The sequence below is a fragment of the Chelonoidis abingdonii genome, chromosome 3 (assembly GCF_003597395.2).
Source record: "Chelonoidis abingdonii isolate Lonesome George chromosome 3, CheloAbing_2.0, whole genome shotgun sequence".
In the NCBI taxonomy this organism is placed as follows: Eukaryota; Metazoa; Chordata; order Testudines; family Testudinidae; genus Chelonoidis; species Chelonoidis abingdonii.
The window spans coordinates 118,040,540-118,052,921 of NC_133771.1; the positions used below are offsets into that span (position 1 = coordinate 118,040,540).

General features: G+C 43.1%; 1 protein-coding gene across 3 annotated transcripts in view; it reads right to left on the reverse strand.

Annotated features, from left to right (window-relative positions):
• Nucleotides 1-12,382, reverse strand: part of NUP43 (nucleoporin 43) — a 34,597-nt gene that overhangs the window by 12,426 nt on the left and 9,789 nt on the right. Inside the window, exons 1-4 of one of the 3 annotated variants that reach the window (XM_032771771.2) lie at nt 11,124-11,353; nt 6,750-6,872; nt 6,392-6,469; nt 2,000-2,180 (exon numbers count right to left, since the gene is read on the reverse strand). In XM_032771771.2, the coding sequence (XP_032627662.1) occupies nt 2,000-2,180; nt 6,392-6,469; nt 6,750-6,872; nt 11,124-11,243 (502 nt within the window). In that variant the 5' untranslated portion in view covers nt 11,244-11,353. Of the gene's footprint in view, nt 1-1,999; nt 2,181-6,391; nt 6,470-6,749; nt 6,873-7,064; nt 7,210-11,123; nt 11,354-12,382 lie in introns of those variants that run through there. The other 2 variants (XM_075064043.1, XM_032771772.2) reach the window with 2 other exon arrangements.

Consider the following 12,382-nt stretch of genomic DNA (forward strand, 5'->3'; position numbering starts at 1 on the left):
TATCCAGTGATGGATCACTGGATAATGAGATCAACGCACGAATATCCAAAGCTAGCCAGACACTTGGCTATCTGCTTGTCAAAGTTTTAAACCACCACAACATCCGGATGTCAACACAACTGCTTGTGTACAGAGCTGCTGTTCTTTCATCTCTTTTGTACGGGTGTGAAACATGGACACTATATAGGCATCACATCAAGCAGCTCGAAGCATTCCACATGCGTTGGATCTGCAACATCATGAAAATCCGCTGGCAAGACGAGGTGCCCAATCTTGAGGTCCTCGAGAGACCCCAGATGATAAGCATCGAAATGATGATCATCAAGTCACAGCTACGTTGGACCAGTCATGTCAGCTGCATGGATGCCAACAGACTCCCCCGCCAGCTTCTCTATGGTGAGCTCTCCCAGGGCATTTGGCATATAGGTCGTCCACAAAAACGTTACAAGGACACCATCAAAGCCAATCTGCAGTATAGCAATATCAAAGCCAGGGACCTTGAGAACGCCGCCAGCGACAGAACACAGTGGCGTGCAACAGTCAGAAATACCTGCATCGCCTTTGAGGAAGACCACTGCCGGCGTCTACAAGAGGCACGTGAACGATGTCACAGAGCACCAGCAGCGCACAACCCACTGATTGCCAACTTCCCATGCACTATCTGCAGCCAAATGTGCACCTCTAGAATTGGCTTGTATAGCCATCACAGGGAACACCACGAGACCAATAGATGATTTGCTCAGATTTGTCATCATCGGATCGATGGACTACCAAGATATATTGGACATATTAGCTAAACAGTAAATTCCCTTTTTTATTAGGAATGTAGTGATAAATAATCCTGTATCTATATTGCAGTTTTTTTTAACAGTAGGATTATTTAAGTGTGCAGAATTTATGTGGGTTAAGTCATCTGAACAAAACAATTACACATTTAATACAATGTCTGTTATAAATAGTCACCGCGTCTTGTGTTCCATAGCAGATGCAGAAATAGGATTCTTGGTCTAGAAGAGATTACAAATCTCTTACAGAAGTTCCCAGCAGAACTTTACCATCCCTATCACATATTTTTAGGATACATCTTGTATATTTCTGTAGTGCCTTTTCATATAAGAGGATCCCAAAACACTTTGCCCATTAGCTTACTCATTATAGTTTGGATTCCTTCATTTACCAAAAATGCAGCTACACATGGGGTGAATCACAGCAGCTGTTTAACAGTGCAATTTCAGATAGGAAGTGAAAAATACCACGTTCAGCTGGAACTGCCTGGGAAGTAAAAGAATGTTATCAACTTAGAATTATTATTTTTTTATCCGAATTTTTTTTTTTTAAGATACCATTTAAGTGGGGGACTTACTCAATATTACTGTAACAGAAAGATTGAAAAAGAAATGTTTCTCTAGTTTATTTACTTTGTACATTTCACTTCTTATATGGTTGTTTCTTTTGTGTGAATGGGGTTTTTCCACAAGAGAGAAAATGTAATTGCAAAACCACAAAAAATGGCAAGAGAACTCAAGGGACCAATATAGTACTAGAAGCTACTGTTAACATTTTTAATTTTATAGCGTCCCTTTAGGTAGGCATAAAACAAAAATACCAAAATTAGAATTTCACCAGAACTAAGGATAACATCCCTGTAAGCGTGAAAAGAAGGATGGGCTCATATTGACCACCTGTGATCAATATCTTGATAGTCATGTTTCAAAAGGTAGTATCATTTAAGATAGCTGCTGAGACAAATAATGCAGTATTGCAGAAGCTGTGCAAAAACACATGCATGCAGGTAGCTCTAAGTCTGAATTTTGTCTGTCAATTAAACACTATAAAACAGAAAATATTTTAGATCTGGATGAATGCCCATTACAGGTTCTATTTGAGAGATTCAGCACAATTCTCAAGTTATTGGCTATTTCTTTTTTCATTGTCACTTGATGAGTAGAGATTGAAATTCTTTAGACCACATTTCTTAAACAGTGATTATTTGGCCTACCTATAGTTCTCACTGCCTCCCTGTGGTCAGCTCTGAAAAGATTTATTCGACCATCCTCTCCAACAGTGACAATTTCTGGGTTGTTGCAGATGACCCCTGTACATGACGCTCCACCATAGAAAGGTGTATCTGGATCCACATGGTAATGGGCCCTCTCCCATCGTTGGTTGACAGATAAAGTCTAAGCAGTAAGTAAAGAGGAGAATTGTTAATTAGTACTATTGATAAATCTTGTGATAGTGTTAGAGACCAAAGCTTCTGAAATATTTGAAGTAGTACTGATATAACCAGGGCACACCACATTATTTCAAGGTTGTTCACATTAATACAGATCAGAAGATCTTTCATTCCTCTTTAATCCCCAATGCACAACCCTGCATTGCAGCCACTATCCTTCTGGGTATAATGGACCAGACAGAACTCTCTTCTCAGCTCAATCACTGGAGCCTCTTAACAGGGACACGTTGAATACCAATAGCTCGAGAAAGCATAAGAACCCTATCTATCTATTTACATATTTATCTTTATGATCTGGGACATGTATTTCAACACGGTGATATTTATCAAGGATATAGGGTCTTCATGAGGTCTGGATTCTGAGCATAGACTGAGATCAAAAAATAGGTTAATGGCAGTAAGCAAGGCAAATTAATCTCTCTATTGTGTAGTTATGAGAACAACTAAATGAAAGTAAAACAGACAAATACTTACAGCTAATTTATGAGTTTTGGTATACACACAGCCAGCTTAGTATCATGGCAAACACCATTAAAAATCCTTTTAATCTTTTATTAAAAGATACAGAAGAGACAGAAAAACAGTTAAAGCATTTGAAATTTGAAGTAGTAATTAAGGCTTTTATTTGAACAAGCCTTCTTGTTCCCTTTCCTTTTAACTGGAGAAAGGAAAACCTCCTTCTTTGACAGTCTCTTAGATGGTATGAAAATTGAAAGGTGGATAAGGAACTGGTTAAAGGGGAGACTACAACGAGTTGTACTGAAGAGTGAACTGTCAGGCTGGAAGGAGGTTACTAGTGGAGTTCCTCAAGGATCAGTTTTGGGACAAATCTTTTTACTTTTATGTTATGTGATCTTGCACAAAAAGCGGATTGTATAAAGTTTGCGGAGACACACACTGGGAGGTTATGCTAACACAAGAAGGACCGGAAATATCAACAGGCTGGATGACTCTGTAAACTGGAGAATAGATGATGAATTAATAGTAGAGTGCAAGGTCATGCTATTAGGTTAATAATAGATTTCTTAGTAAAATGGGAGGCACTCATTGGAAGCACGAGGCAGGAGAAGGACACAGAGTATTGGTTTCACAGGATGACTTATGAAGCCCCAATGTGATAATGCAGTCGTAAAAAAGCTCAATGCAGTTTTAGGATGATAGATGAGGATTTCAGCAAGATTAAGGAGGTGTTAGTATCCATTATTACCAAGGCATGGTGAGACCTATCTGGATACTGCGTGCAGTTCTGGTCTCCCATGTTTAGAAGGAATGGAATTCAAACTGACAGGTTCAGAGACGGGCTACTTGGATGATCGAGGAATGGAAAAATCTGTCTTATGAAAGGAGACTCAAGAGCGTGTCTTGTTTGGCCCTAACCAAAAGAGGTTGAGGGGGAATTTCCTTGCTCTTAGTAAATATATATAGAGGATTAATATTAGGGAGGGAGGAATATTAAGCTTAGTACAATGTGGAAACAACGACATCGATATACAACTGGCACTAGGAAAGTTCTAGACTTGAAATTAACGAAGATTCTACCATTAGAGGAGTGAGGTTCTGAACAGCGCTTCAGGGGAGTAGTGGGGCAAAAGAATATCTGGCTTTAAGACTAAGCTTGATAGTTGATGATAGTGTGTATGATGGGATAGCTTAATTGTGGCACTGATCTGTTGAATCATCACAGATAAGTATGCTCAGTGATCTGTGTGAGACATTAGATGGGATGGGATCTGAGGGTACGTCTACACTGCACGATTAATTTCGAATTAGCTAAACGATATTACAAAACCAGATTAATAAATGTTTAGCGCGTCCACCAGTAGGTCACGAAATTCATTTTTGCGTCCATGGTCCAAAGCTTCTCATCGTATTCCGAGCGTGCACTGTGGATAGCTGTTCTCAGCAATTCCATATTTTGTTCCCAAAACGTCCGGCGGGTTGAGAAACAGTGCTGAATGGGGCCAGAAACACTTGCCCGCCGGTGGGCTGGTACAGCTCCCCCTCCTTGTGAGGCAGCAGACACCCTTTGGTGCCTTTTTTCCCCGGAGTGCATTGAGCAATGCCATAGCATACGAATCTATGGTCCCTAAGTCACAAACTAGTATCCTGACTCGTGGCCACACTCGCGTACTCCTGCAGCAGCATCCAGACACAGAGGTAACATTTACAGTATCAGGAATTATTTATTTTATTCTTCTTTCACGTGCGGGGGGGGGGAGACTGACGAGCTGTCCTGGAACGCACCAAGACACGTGTTATTAAGTACAGATATGGGGCTCAGCCAAAGAATGCAACATAGTTTTCAGGATGCTGTGGGACTGTAGTGTACTTCATTACGCCCTCCTCCCTCCAAGAGCATCCGTTGAAGTCTCGGTCTCCGGTTACGGTTGTACGCACGCTGGTATTCCTGGAGTTTATAATTGCAAACGCTTTGGCATTTCCCTGTTCCTTTACGGAGCTCTGATAACAGATTTGTCTCACCATACAGCAGCAGATCTAGATCTCCCGTAAGTTCAATGCAGGAGCTACTTTTGCATTGAACTGCATGCCACCCGTGCTGATCAGAGCTGGACACGTGAAGCAGGAAATGTCATTCTAAAGGTCTCGGGGCTTTTCCTGTTTACCGGGCACTCCGCATCGAGTTCAGATGCGGACCAGACGGTCGTGGTCTGGGACTATCTCTAGGAGGCAATAATGTTGAATTTCCGTACCACGAACCTAATCCGAGTTATCACTATCGAATTTAGCGCTACTCTCTCGTCTTGAAGGATTTTGAAATCGATTTAAGGAGCCGTTTAATCGATATTAATGACGACGTCGTGTGAACGGGTACAGCGTTAAATCGGTATATCGGCCTTTAAACCGATTTAAAGCGCAGTGTAGACCTGGCTCTATTACTGCAGAGAATTCTTTCCTTAGTGCTGGCTGGTGGTCTTACACATGCTTAGGGTTAGGTGATCGCAACTATTTGGGGTCAGGAAGGATTTTTCTGGGAGATTAGCAGAGGCCCTGGAGGTTTTTCGCCTTCCTCTGCAGTGTGGGCATGGGTCCTATGCTGGTGATTCTCTGCAGCATTGAGGTTTTACAATCAGACAATTTGAAGATTCAAATCGACATGAGGTTAGGGGTTTGTTACAGAAGTGGATGGGTAGGATTCTTTGGCCTGCTTTGTGCAGGAGGTCAGACTAGATGATCATATTGGTCTCTTCTGACCCTAAAGTCTATGAGTATTAAAAATGGTAATAACTGTCCTTTGGGGGGAAAAGAAAAGAAGTTGGATAAAGCGGTCTGAAACTATTGTTGCTGCTGCTGTTCAAGTCCAAAACTTTCCTTTCAAGGAAAGAAAGAAGTTAATTGAGATGAGCTGCAGCTGTTGTCAAAGTCCAATCCCATTTCATTCTAGGCAGGGTTTGGGATTCAGCTAGAACTGAGTGAGGTGTTGTCGTCATTGGTATTCTTCTCTTTGGCTTGGTCTGATCAGAACATCCCTCAGGTTTAGGACAAAACAAGTTCCGGTGTGCAGAAGACAGTGGGGGATGACAGCCATGGTGGTGAAGTTTGTTCCAGTTGCCTTCATCTGTTTTTATTTTTGTGTTTGTATTTTCCACAAAACATTTTCTCTTTTAATGACTCGAAAAGGGAACGATTGGTGGAATACTCCATTTCCTCATCATTTTGTTTATTAATTAGACATAATATTTGACATACCATTTTTAGATTAACAACTTTTGGCTTTAAATTTTCTGTTTTTAACAAGCATAATTTTAAACACAATCTTTGAATTATGTTCACTTGTCCTTTTTGTTTAGACTAATTTAGTTATGTTATCTGTCTTTTATATCTTTTCCTCTTACCATTTGTTATTATGTTATTGCAATATCTTATGAACATATGCACACTTTCTACAATAAAGTTCACAAATTTAGGTAAATTTGTAAGCCCAGTTACCACAGGTCCACTTATTTAAGTACTATCAGACTATTCTACATATTTTAAAAATTAGCCTAGTTTTCAGATTTTAGGGCTCATGAGTTCAGCTGCTTCATGTTTTGATAATTCTGAGAATTCATGTCTCTGTGAGCTCTAAAATGATTTGTACTATAAGCAACAGTAGCTGAAACCAAATGGAAGTGACATCTACAGTGAGTTATTTACCTGATTATTCTGATGGTGTCGGAAAATGGTTACACTTCCTGTTGATGAAGCAGCTACAATTCTTTCCTGGTCAAAAAACTAAGAAGAAATATCTTAAGCTTATTACAGTTTGAGGACATCATCACAGGAACACAAGTGATTTGAATTTTCAGCAGTCATACTCATTGTTAGATAATCTCAGAATGTACAAATGCAAAAACTGTTATTTGGAAATTGATTTAGACAATAATCTCCTAGAAAAAAAAAAATATGATTCTCAATATTCAGATAGCCCAATGATATTTAAAATCTTCCTTACAAGTGTTAAATCTTTATTAAAAAGAAGGAAAAAAACAGCCATTGGATATAACTATTTTACCTGCATGTCCATGACATCACCATGGTGTCTGATATCGCATAACAGCTGTGGTTCTCCTTGATACTCCCCATTGGGACCCAAACTTCCAAAGTCTCCAACAGACCACACAGAGATCTTGTTTTCCTGTATGACAAGAGTGAAGCTAGCTTATTTTAAAATATTTTAAGATGCTTTTGTCAATAAGTCAGTTGAGACAAGGTGGGTGAGATAACATTTTTAATTGGACCAAATCTGTGGTAAAAGAAACAAGCTTGTCTCTTTGACCAAGTTGGTCCAATAAAAGATATTACCTCATCCACCTTATCGCTCTAATACCTTGGGACCAATACAGCTACACTTGAAACAATAAAAGCAGCAAAGAATCCTGTGGCACCTTATAGACTAACAGACGTTTTGAAGCATGAGCTTTCGTGGGTGAATATCCACTTCGTCAGATGCATGTAGTGGAAATTTCCAGGGGCAGGTATATATATGTAAGCAAGTTAGAGACAATGAGGCCCAGTTCTAGCAGTTGAGGTGTGAAAACCAAGGGAGGAGAAACTGGTCCTGTAACTGGCAAGCCATTCACAGTCTTTGTTTAATCCTGAGCTGATGGTGTCAAATTTGTAGATGAACTGAAGCTCAGCAGTTTCTCTTTGAAGTCTGGTCCTGAAGTTTTTTTTGCTGCAGGATGGCCACCTTAAGGTCTGCTACAGTGTGACCAGGGAGGTTGAAGTGTTCTCCTACAGGTTTTTGTATATTGCCATTCCTAATATCTGATTTGTGTCTATTTACCCTTTTCCGTAAAGACTGTCCAGTTTGGCCGATGTACATAGCAGAGGGGCATTGGTGGCATATGATGGCGTATATTACATTAGCGGACGTGCAGGTGAATGAACCGGTGATGGTGTGGCTGATCTGGTTAGGTCCTGTGATGGTGTCGCTGGTGTAGATATGTGGGTAGAGTTGGCATCGAGGTTTGTTGCATGGAATGGCTCCTGAGCTAGAGTACGATGGTGCGGTGGCAGTACTGGGTGAGAATCTTCAGGTTTGGCAGGTTGTCCTGTGGGCGAGGACTGGCCTGCCACCCAGGCCTGGAAGTGGAGTCTTGTCAGGATGGGTTGTAATCCTGACTGATGCAGTTGAGGTTTTTTTGGCGGGGACTGTAGTGATGGCCATGAGTCCTGTTGGTTTTCTTCTTGGTTTGTCTGCAGTAGAAGGCTTCTGGTACCAGTCTGGCTCTGCTGATCTGTTTCCTATTTCCTTGTGCGCAGTATTGAGTTTTGAAAATGCTTGGTGAGATTTTGTAGGTGTTGGTCTCTGTCTGAGGGTTTAAAGCAGATGCAGTTGTACACTCAGGCTTAGCTGTATGACAATGGACATGGTGATGCCCGGGATTGGAAGCTGAGGCATGAAGGTAGGCATAGCGTTGGATAGTTTTCGGTAATAGGGAGTGTTAATGTGACCATCACTTATTTGACACCTGGTGTCTAGGAAGTGGACTCCCGTGTAGATTGGTCCAGGCTGAGGTTGATGTGGGGTGGAAGCGTTGATATCGTAGTGGATTTTCCAGAGTCTCCTTCCCATGGGTCGCAGATGATAAGATTCATCAATGTAGCGTAGGCAGAGAAGGGGCGTGAGTGGACGAGAGCCAAGGAAGCGTTGTTCCAGGTCAGCTATAAAAATATTGCATATTGTGGGGCCATGCGAGGCCATAGCGTGCTCACTGATCTGGAGATATATATGTCATCAAATTGAAATAGTTGTGTGGAGGATAAGGCACAGAGTCCAGCACGACTTGGCTGTGCATCATCAGGGATACTGTTCCTGCGTTGTGGGATATTGTGTAAGAGCTCTACATCCATGGGCTAGGATGGTGTTTTCTGGAAGCTCACCAATGCATTGTAGTTTCCTCAGGAAATCAGTGGTGTCACGGACATAGCAATGGAGTGCTGTGGCATAGGGTCTGAGAAGGAGTCCACATATCCAGACAGTCCTTAGTTGAGAGTGACAATGCCCAGACGATAGTGGTGTCCAGGATTTCCGGGTTTGGTGGATCTTGGGTAGTAATAGAATAACCCTGGTCGGGCTCTAAGGGTAAGTTGATTTGTCTGGTGATTAGTGTAGGGAGTGTCCTGAGTAGATGGTGCAGTTCCTTAGTGTATTCCTCAGTGGGATCTGAGGGAAGTGGCCTGTAGAATTTGGTATTGGAGATTGTCTGGCGGCCTCCTTTGGTAGTCAGACCTGTTCATGACGACAACAGCACCTCCTTTATCCAGCCTCTTTGATGATAATGCCGGTGGTTTGAGGCTGATGGATGCAATTGCGTTCTGCACGACTTAGGTTACAAGGCAGCATGATGTTTTTTCCACAAGGTCTGCGTGCACGTCAGCGGAAGTTCAATGTAATAGGTCCAGACTGTCATTTCGATCCTCAGGAGGAGTCCACTGTGGAGTTCTTCTTCTTGTGCTGTTGGGTAGGAGGTACCTGTGTATCAGTGCGCTGTTCGGTGGTGTCCTGAAAAGTATTCTTTGAGTCGGAGACAGCCGAAAGTAGCTTCCAGATCGCGCCCAGAACTGTATCATGTTAATGGTGGGGATGGCAGGGCAGAAAGAGATCCTCGAGATAGCCCAGAAGAAAGTTCTGTCCTGAGTGTGTAGTTGGACAGACTGACAGAATTGCTGGGTGGGTTGGGTTCCACGGTCGTGGCCCATGAGGCAGGTAGGAGTTTAGACAGCTTACAGTCCTTTTTCCTTTACAGAGAGGTGAAGTGAATAATGTAGATCTCCGTCTTATTTAGTGAAGTCCATTTGTATAGAAGTTGGTTATTAATGAGAGCCTCCAGTTTGGAGAGCTCTTTTTGATGTATAGGATGCTGATCAGGTGTTTCAATTTCTTTGATAGAGTATGGCATAATCTCTCACTGTAGTCTGTGTAGTATGTAGATAGCAGTGGATTTTTTACCTTTAGTCCATTTGGTATGATGTCCATCCGTTTTGCATTTGAAAGGAAGATGATATCTGTCTGTATTGTGCAAGTTTCTTGATCAGTCACCATCACGCGTTCTTACCTTGCACGTCCACCAATGTATATACGCCCATCATATGCCGGCAATGCCCTCCTGCTATGTACATCGGCCATACTGGGCAGTCTCTACGGAAAAGGATAAATAGACACAAATCAGATATTAGGAATGGCAATATACAAAAACCTGTAGAAGAACACTTCAACCTCCCTGGCCACAGTAAGCAGACCTAAGGTGGCCACCTCAGCAAAAAAAACTTCAGGACCAGACTTCAAAGAGAAACTGCTTGAGCTTCAGTTCATCTACAATTTGACACCATCAACTCAAGATTAAAACAAAGAACTCTGATGGGCTGCCACTGCAGAACCAGTTTCTCCTCCCTTGGTTTTCACACCTCAACTGCTAAAACAGGGCCTCATCCTCCCTGATTGAACTAACCTCATTATCTCTAGCTTGCTTGCATATATATATCTGCCCCTGGAAATTTCCACTACATGCATCTGATGAAGTGGGTATTCACCCACAAAAGCTCATGTTCCAAAATGTCCATTAGTTTATAAGGTGCCACAGGATTCTTTGCTGCTTTTACAGATCCAGACTAACACAGCTACTCCTCTGATACTTGAAACAATAAGTCAGCTCAGCTTTCTCTTTTTTTTTTTTGTATTTACACAGCATATTAATCCTGCAAAATGTTAAGCAATTAATGAAATCTACATAACCAGTTAAATGCAGCCATCTCCAAAGAGAAGAGAGCTAGTCAATCAGCACACTCCAAAAGGAAGAGGAAATTTTGGTCAGGGAGCTAAGCAAAGAAACAAACACACACACAGAGTCCAGCAAGGAGCTTCAGCCTTCATGAAGAGAAGTCAGGAGCTTGGTTCTTAAGATCTCACACAGTTAGCTGCATGGTGCTCAATTTAACTGAGAAAGATGGAAGTCTCTGTTCAACCTACCAGAATCTAAAAATACCCAGAGAACCACGCCGCCCCGGCGCAGGAGGCTCCGCGGAGGTCACAGCGCTTCAGCACCTAGAGGCAGCGCCCGCCCTCCCCGCAGCGTGGTAAGGCGGAAGGTCCGGGCACCGCGCTGAGGGTGGGGGACCCGCTGAGCATCGCCGCAGCGTGAGCCGCAGCGCAAGGCAAACGAGGCCTTGCGCAGCATCCCGGCTTGCGCCGCTGTCACACACTCGCGCCGCTCGGCCGCCTCTCACCCGAGCCCCCTGGCCCAGCCGCGGCCTGCCCGGGGGGCCACTAACGGCGCGAGTCAGGCAGAGCAGAGCGCGAGACACGTTCCAGTAACGGCCAGCGGAACTCAGGCCCGGCCACGCGGGCAAGGGCGCGGCGCGCGCGGCTGCCCCAGGCCAGTACCTCGTTGTCCCAGGAGCCGGTAGCGAAGAGCTCGGGCGGCTGCAGAGCGGCAGCGGGCACCGGCCGCCAGCGGGTCTTACTGATCTTCTGGGACACGAACTTGGCGGAAAAATCCTCCATGCCGGCAGCAGCCAAAGGCAGAAGCGCTACCTAGGGGCACCTAGCTTCGATCCCACTGCCCCGATGGGTCCCCGCCTCTTCCTCCCCAAACAGTCTCGCGGATTGGCTGAAGCCGCCCGGGAGACGGCGGCAGCGGAAGGACAAACCTCCTCTGTGGTGGCGGCTGCGGTCCGAGGTGGGCGGGAGCTGGTGGGGTGCGGAGAGATGAAACGTTGCTCGGGGACGGGGTCGCGCTGTCAGTCGTGCCTGCTTCCAGATTCGTGCTCCTTTGTGTGTCACTTTGTATTTATAGCGCATTCAAACCCGAACAAGGCTGCACAAACATTTTAAACAGGATTTCGCTGTCCACATTTATGGTGTAGGATGCCAGCTCTGGATCTGCTGATTAGCCAGTAATACCTAACGCTTCGTTAGAGAAAAGCATATAAAGCCCTTGGAGAAAAAGAAAGGGCCGGTTTCACATGTAACTATTTCCTTAATATTTTATGAAACACCAATTCACTCCCATTTTCCAGTCCAATTTTTTACGGATCCTTTATGTTCTGGGATAAACATCTGGGGGAGTGTCTAGACTAATATTTACCATTGTGTTAGTAAACTGGAGTTAACTGGAAGTCAGTTAACTCCAGTTAAAACAGAAACCACAAACTTTAATCCATACAACTCTTTGGATATGATGTAAAATGGAAGAAAGATGTCAATAAATAAAGCAAATGCCCTTAATAGCTATCATAATGTCTTCTCATATTTGCTGAAACTAGTCTAGGCGTAGAGAGAAAAAAAAGGGTCATGACCTATCCAAATTCATATATTTATTCAAGAGATTAAGAGGAATATTAAATCAAAACAACAGCGTTTCCAGTTTATCTATTAAAACAGGAGCACACACACAAATAGTTAATTTTGAAGTGCAGTAAATTTATGACTGGCGGAATGATTAAAATTAATTTTTTTTATCCTGCAAGGGATACAGTGCTAATCTCTATCTGCATTGCTGACCTTTACACTGATAACAAAATATTGGTTTTGTTACTGTCCCAGTTCCAAAAAATTACTGTACAGAATTTAATAGCGTTTCCTTTATGCAAACAACAACAGAGGTACTGTATCTTTCCCAGAGATGCTGTACATGTCCCATT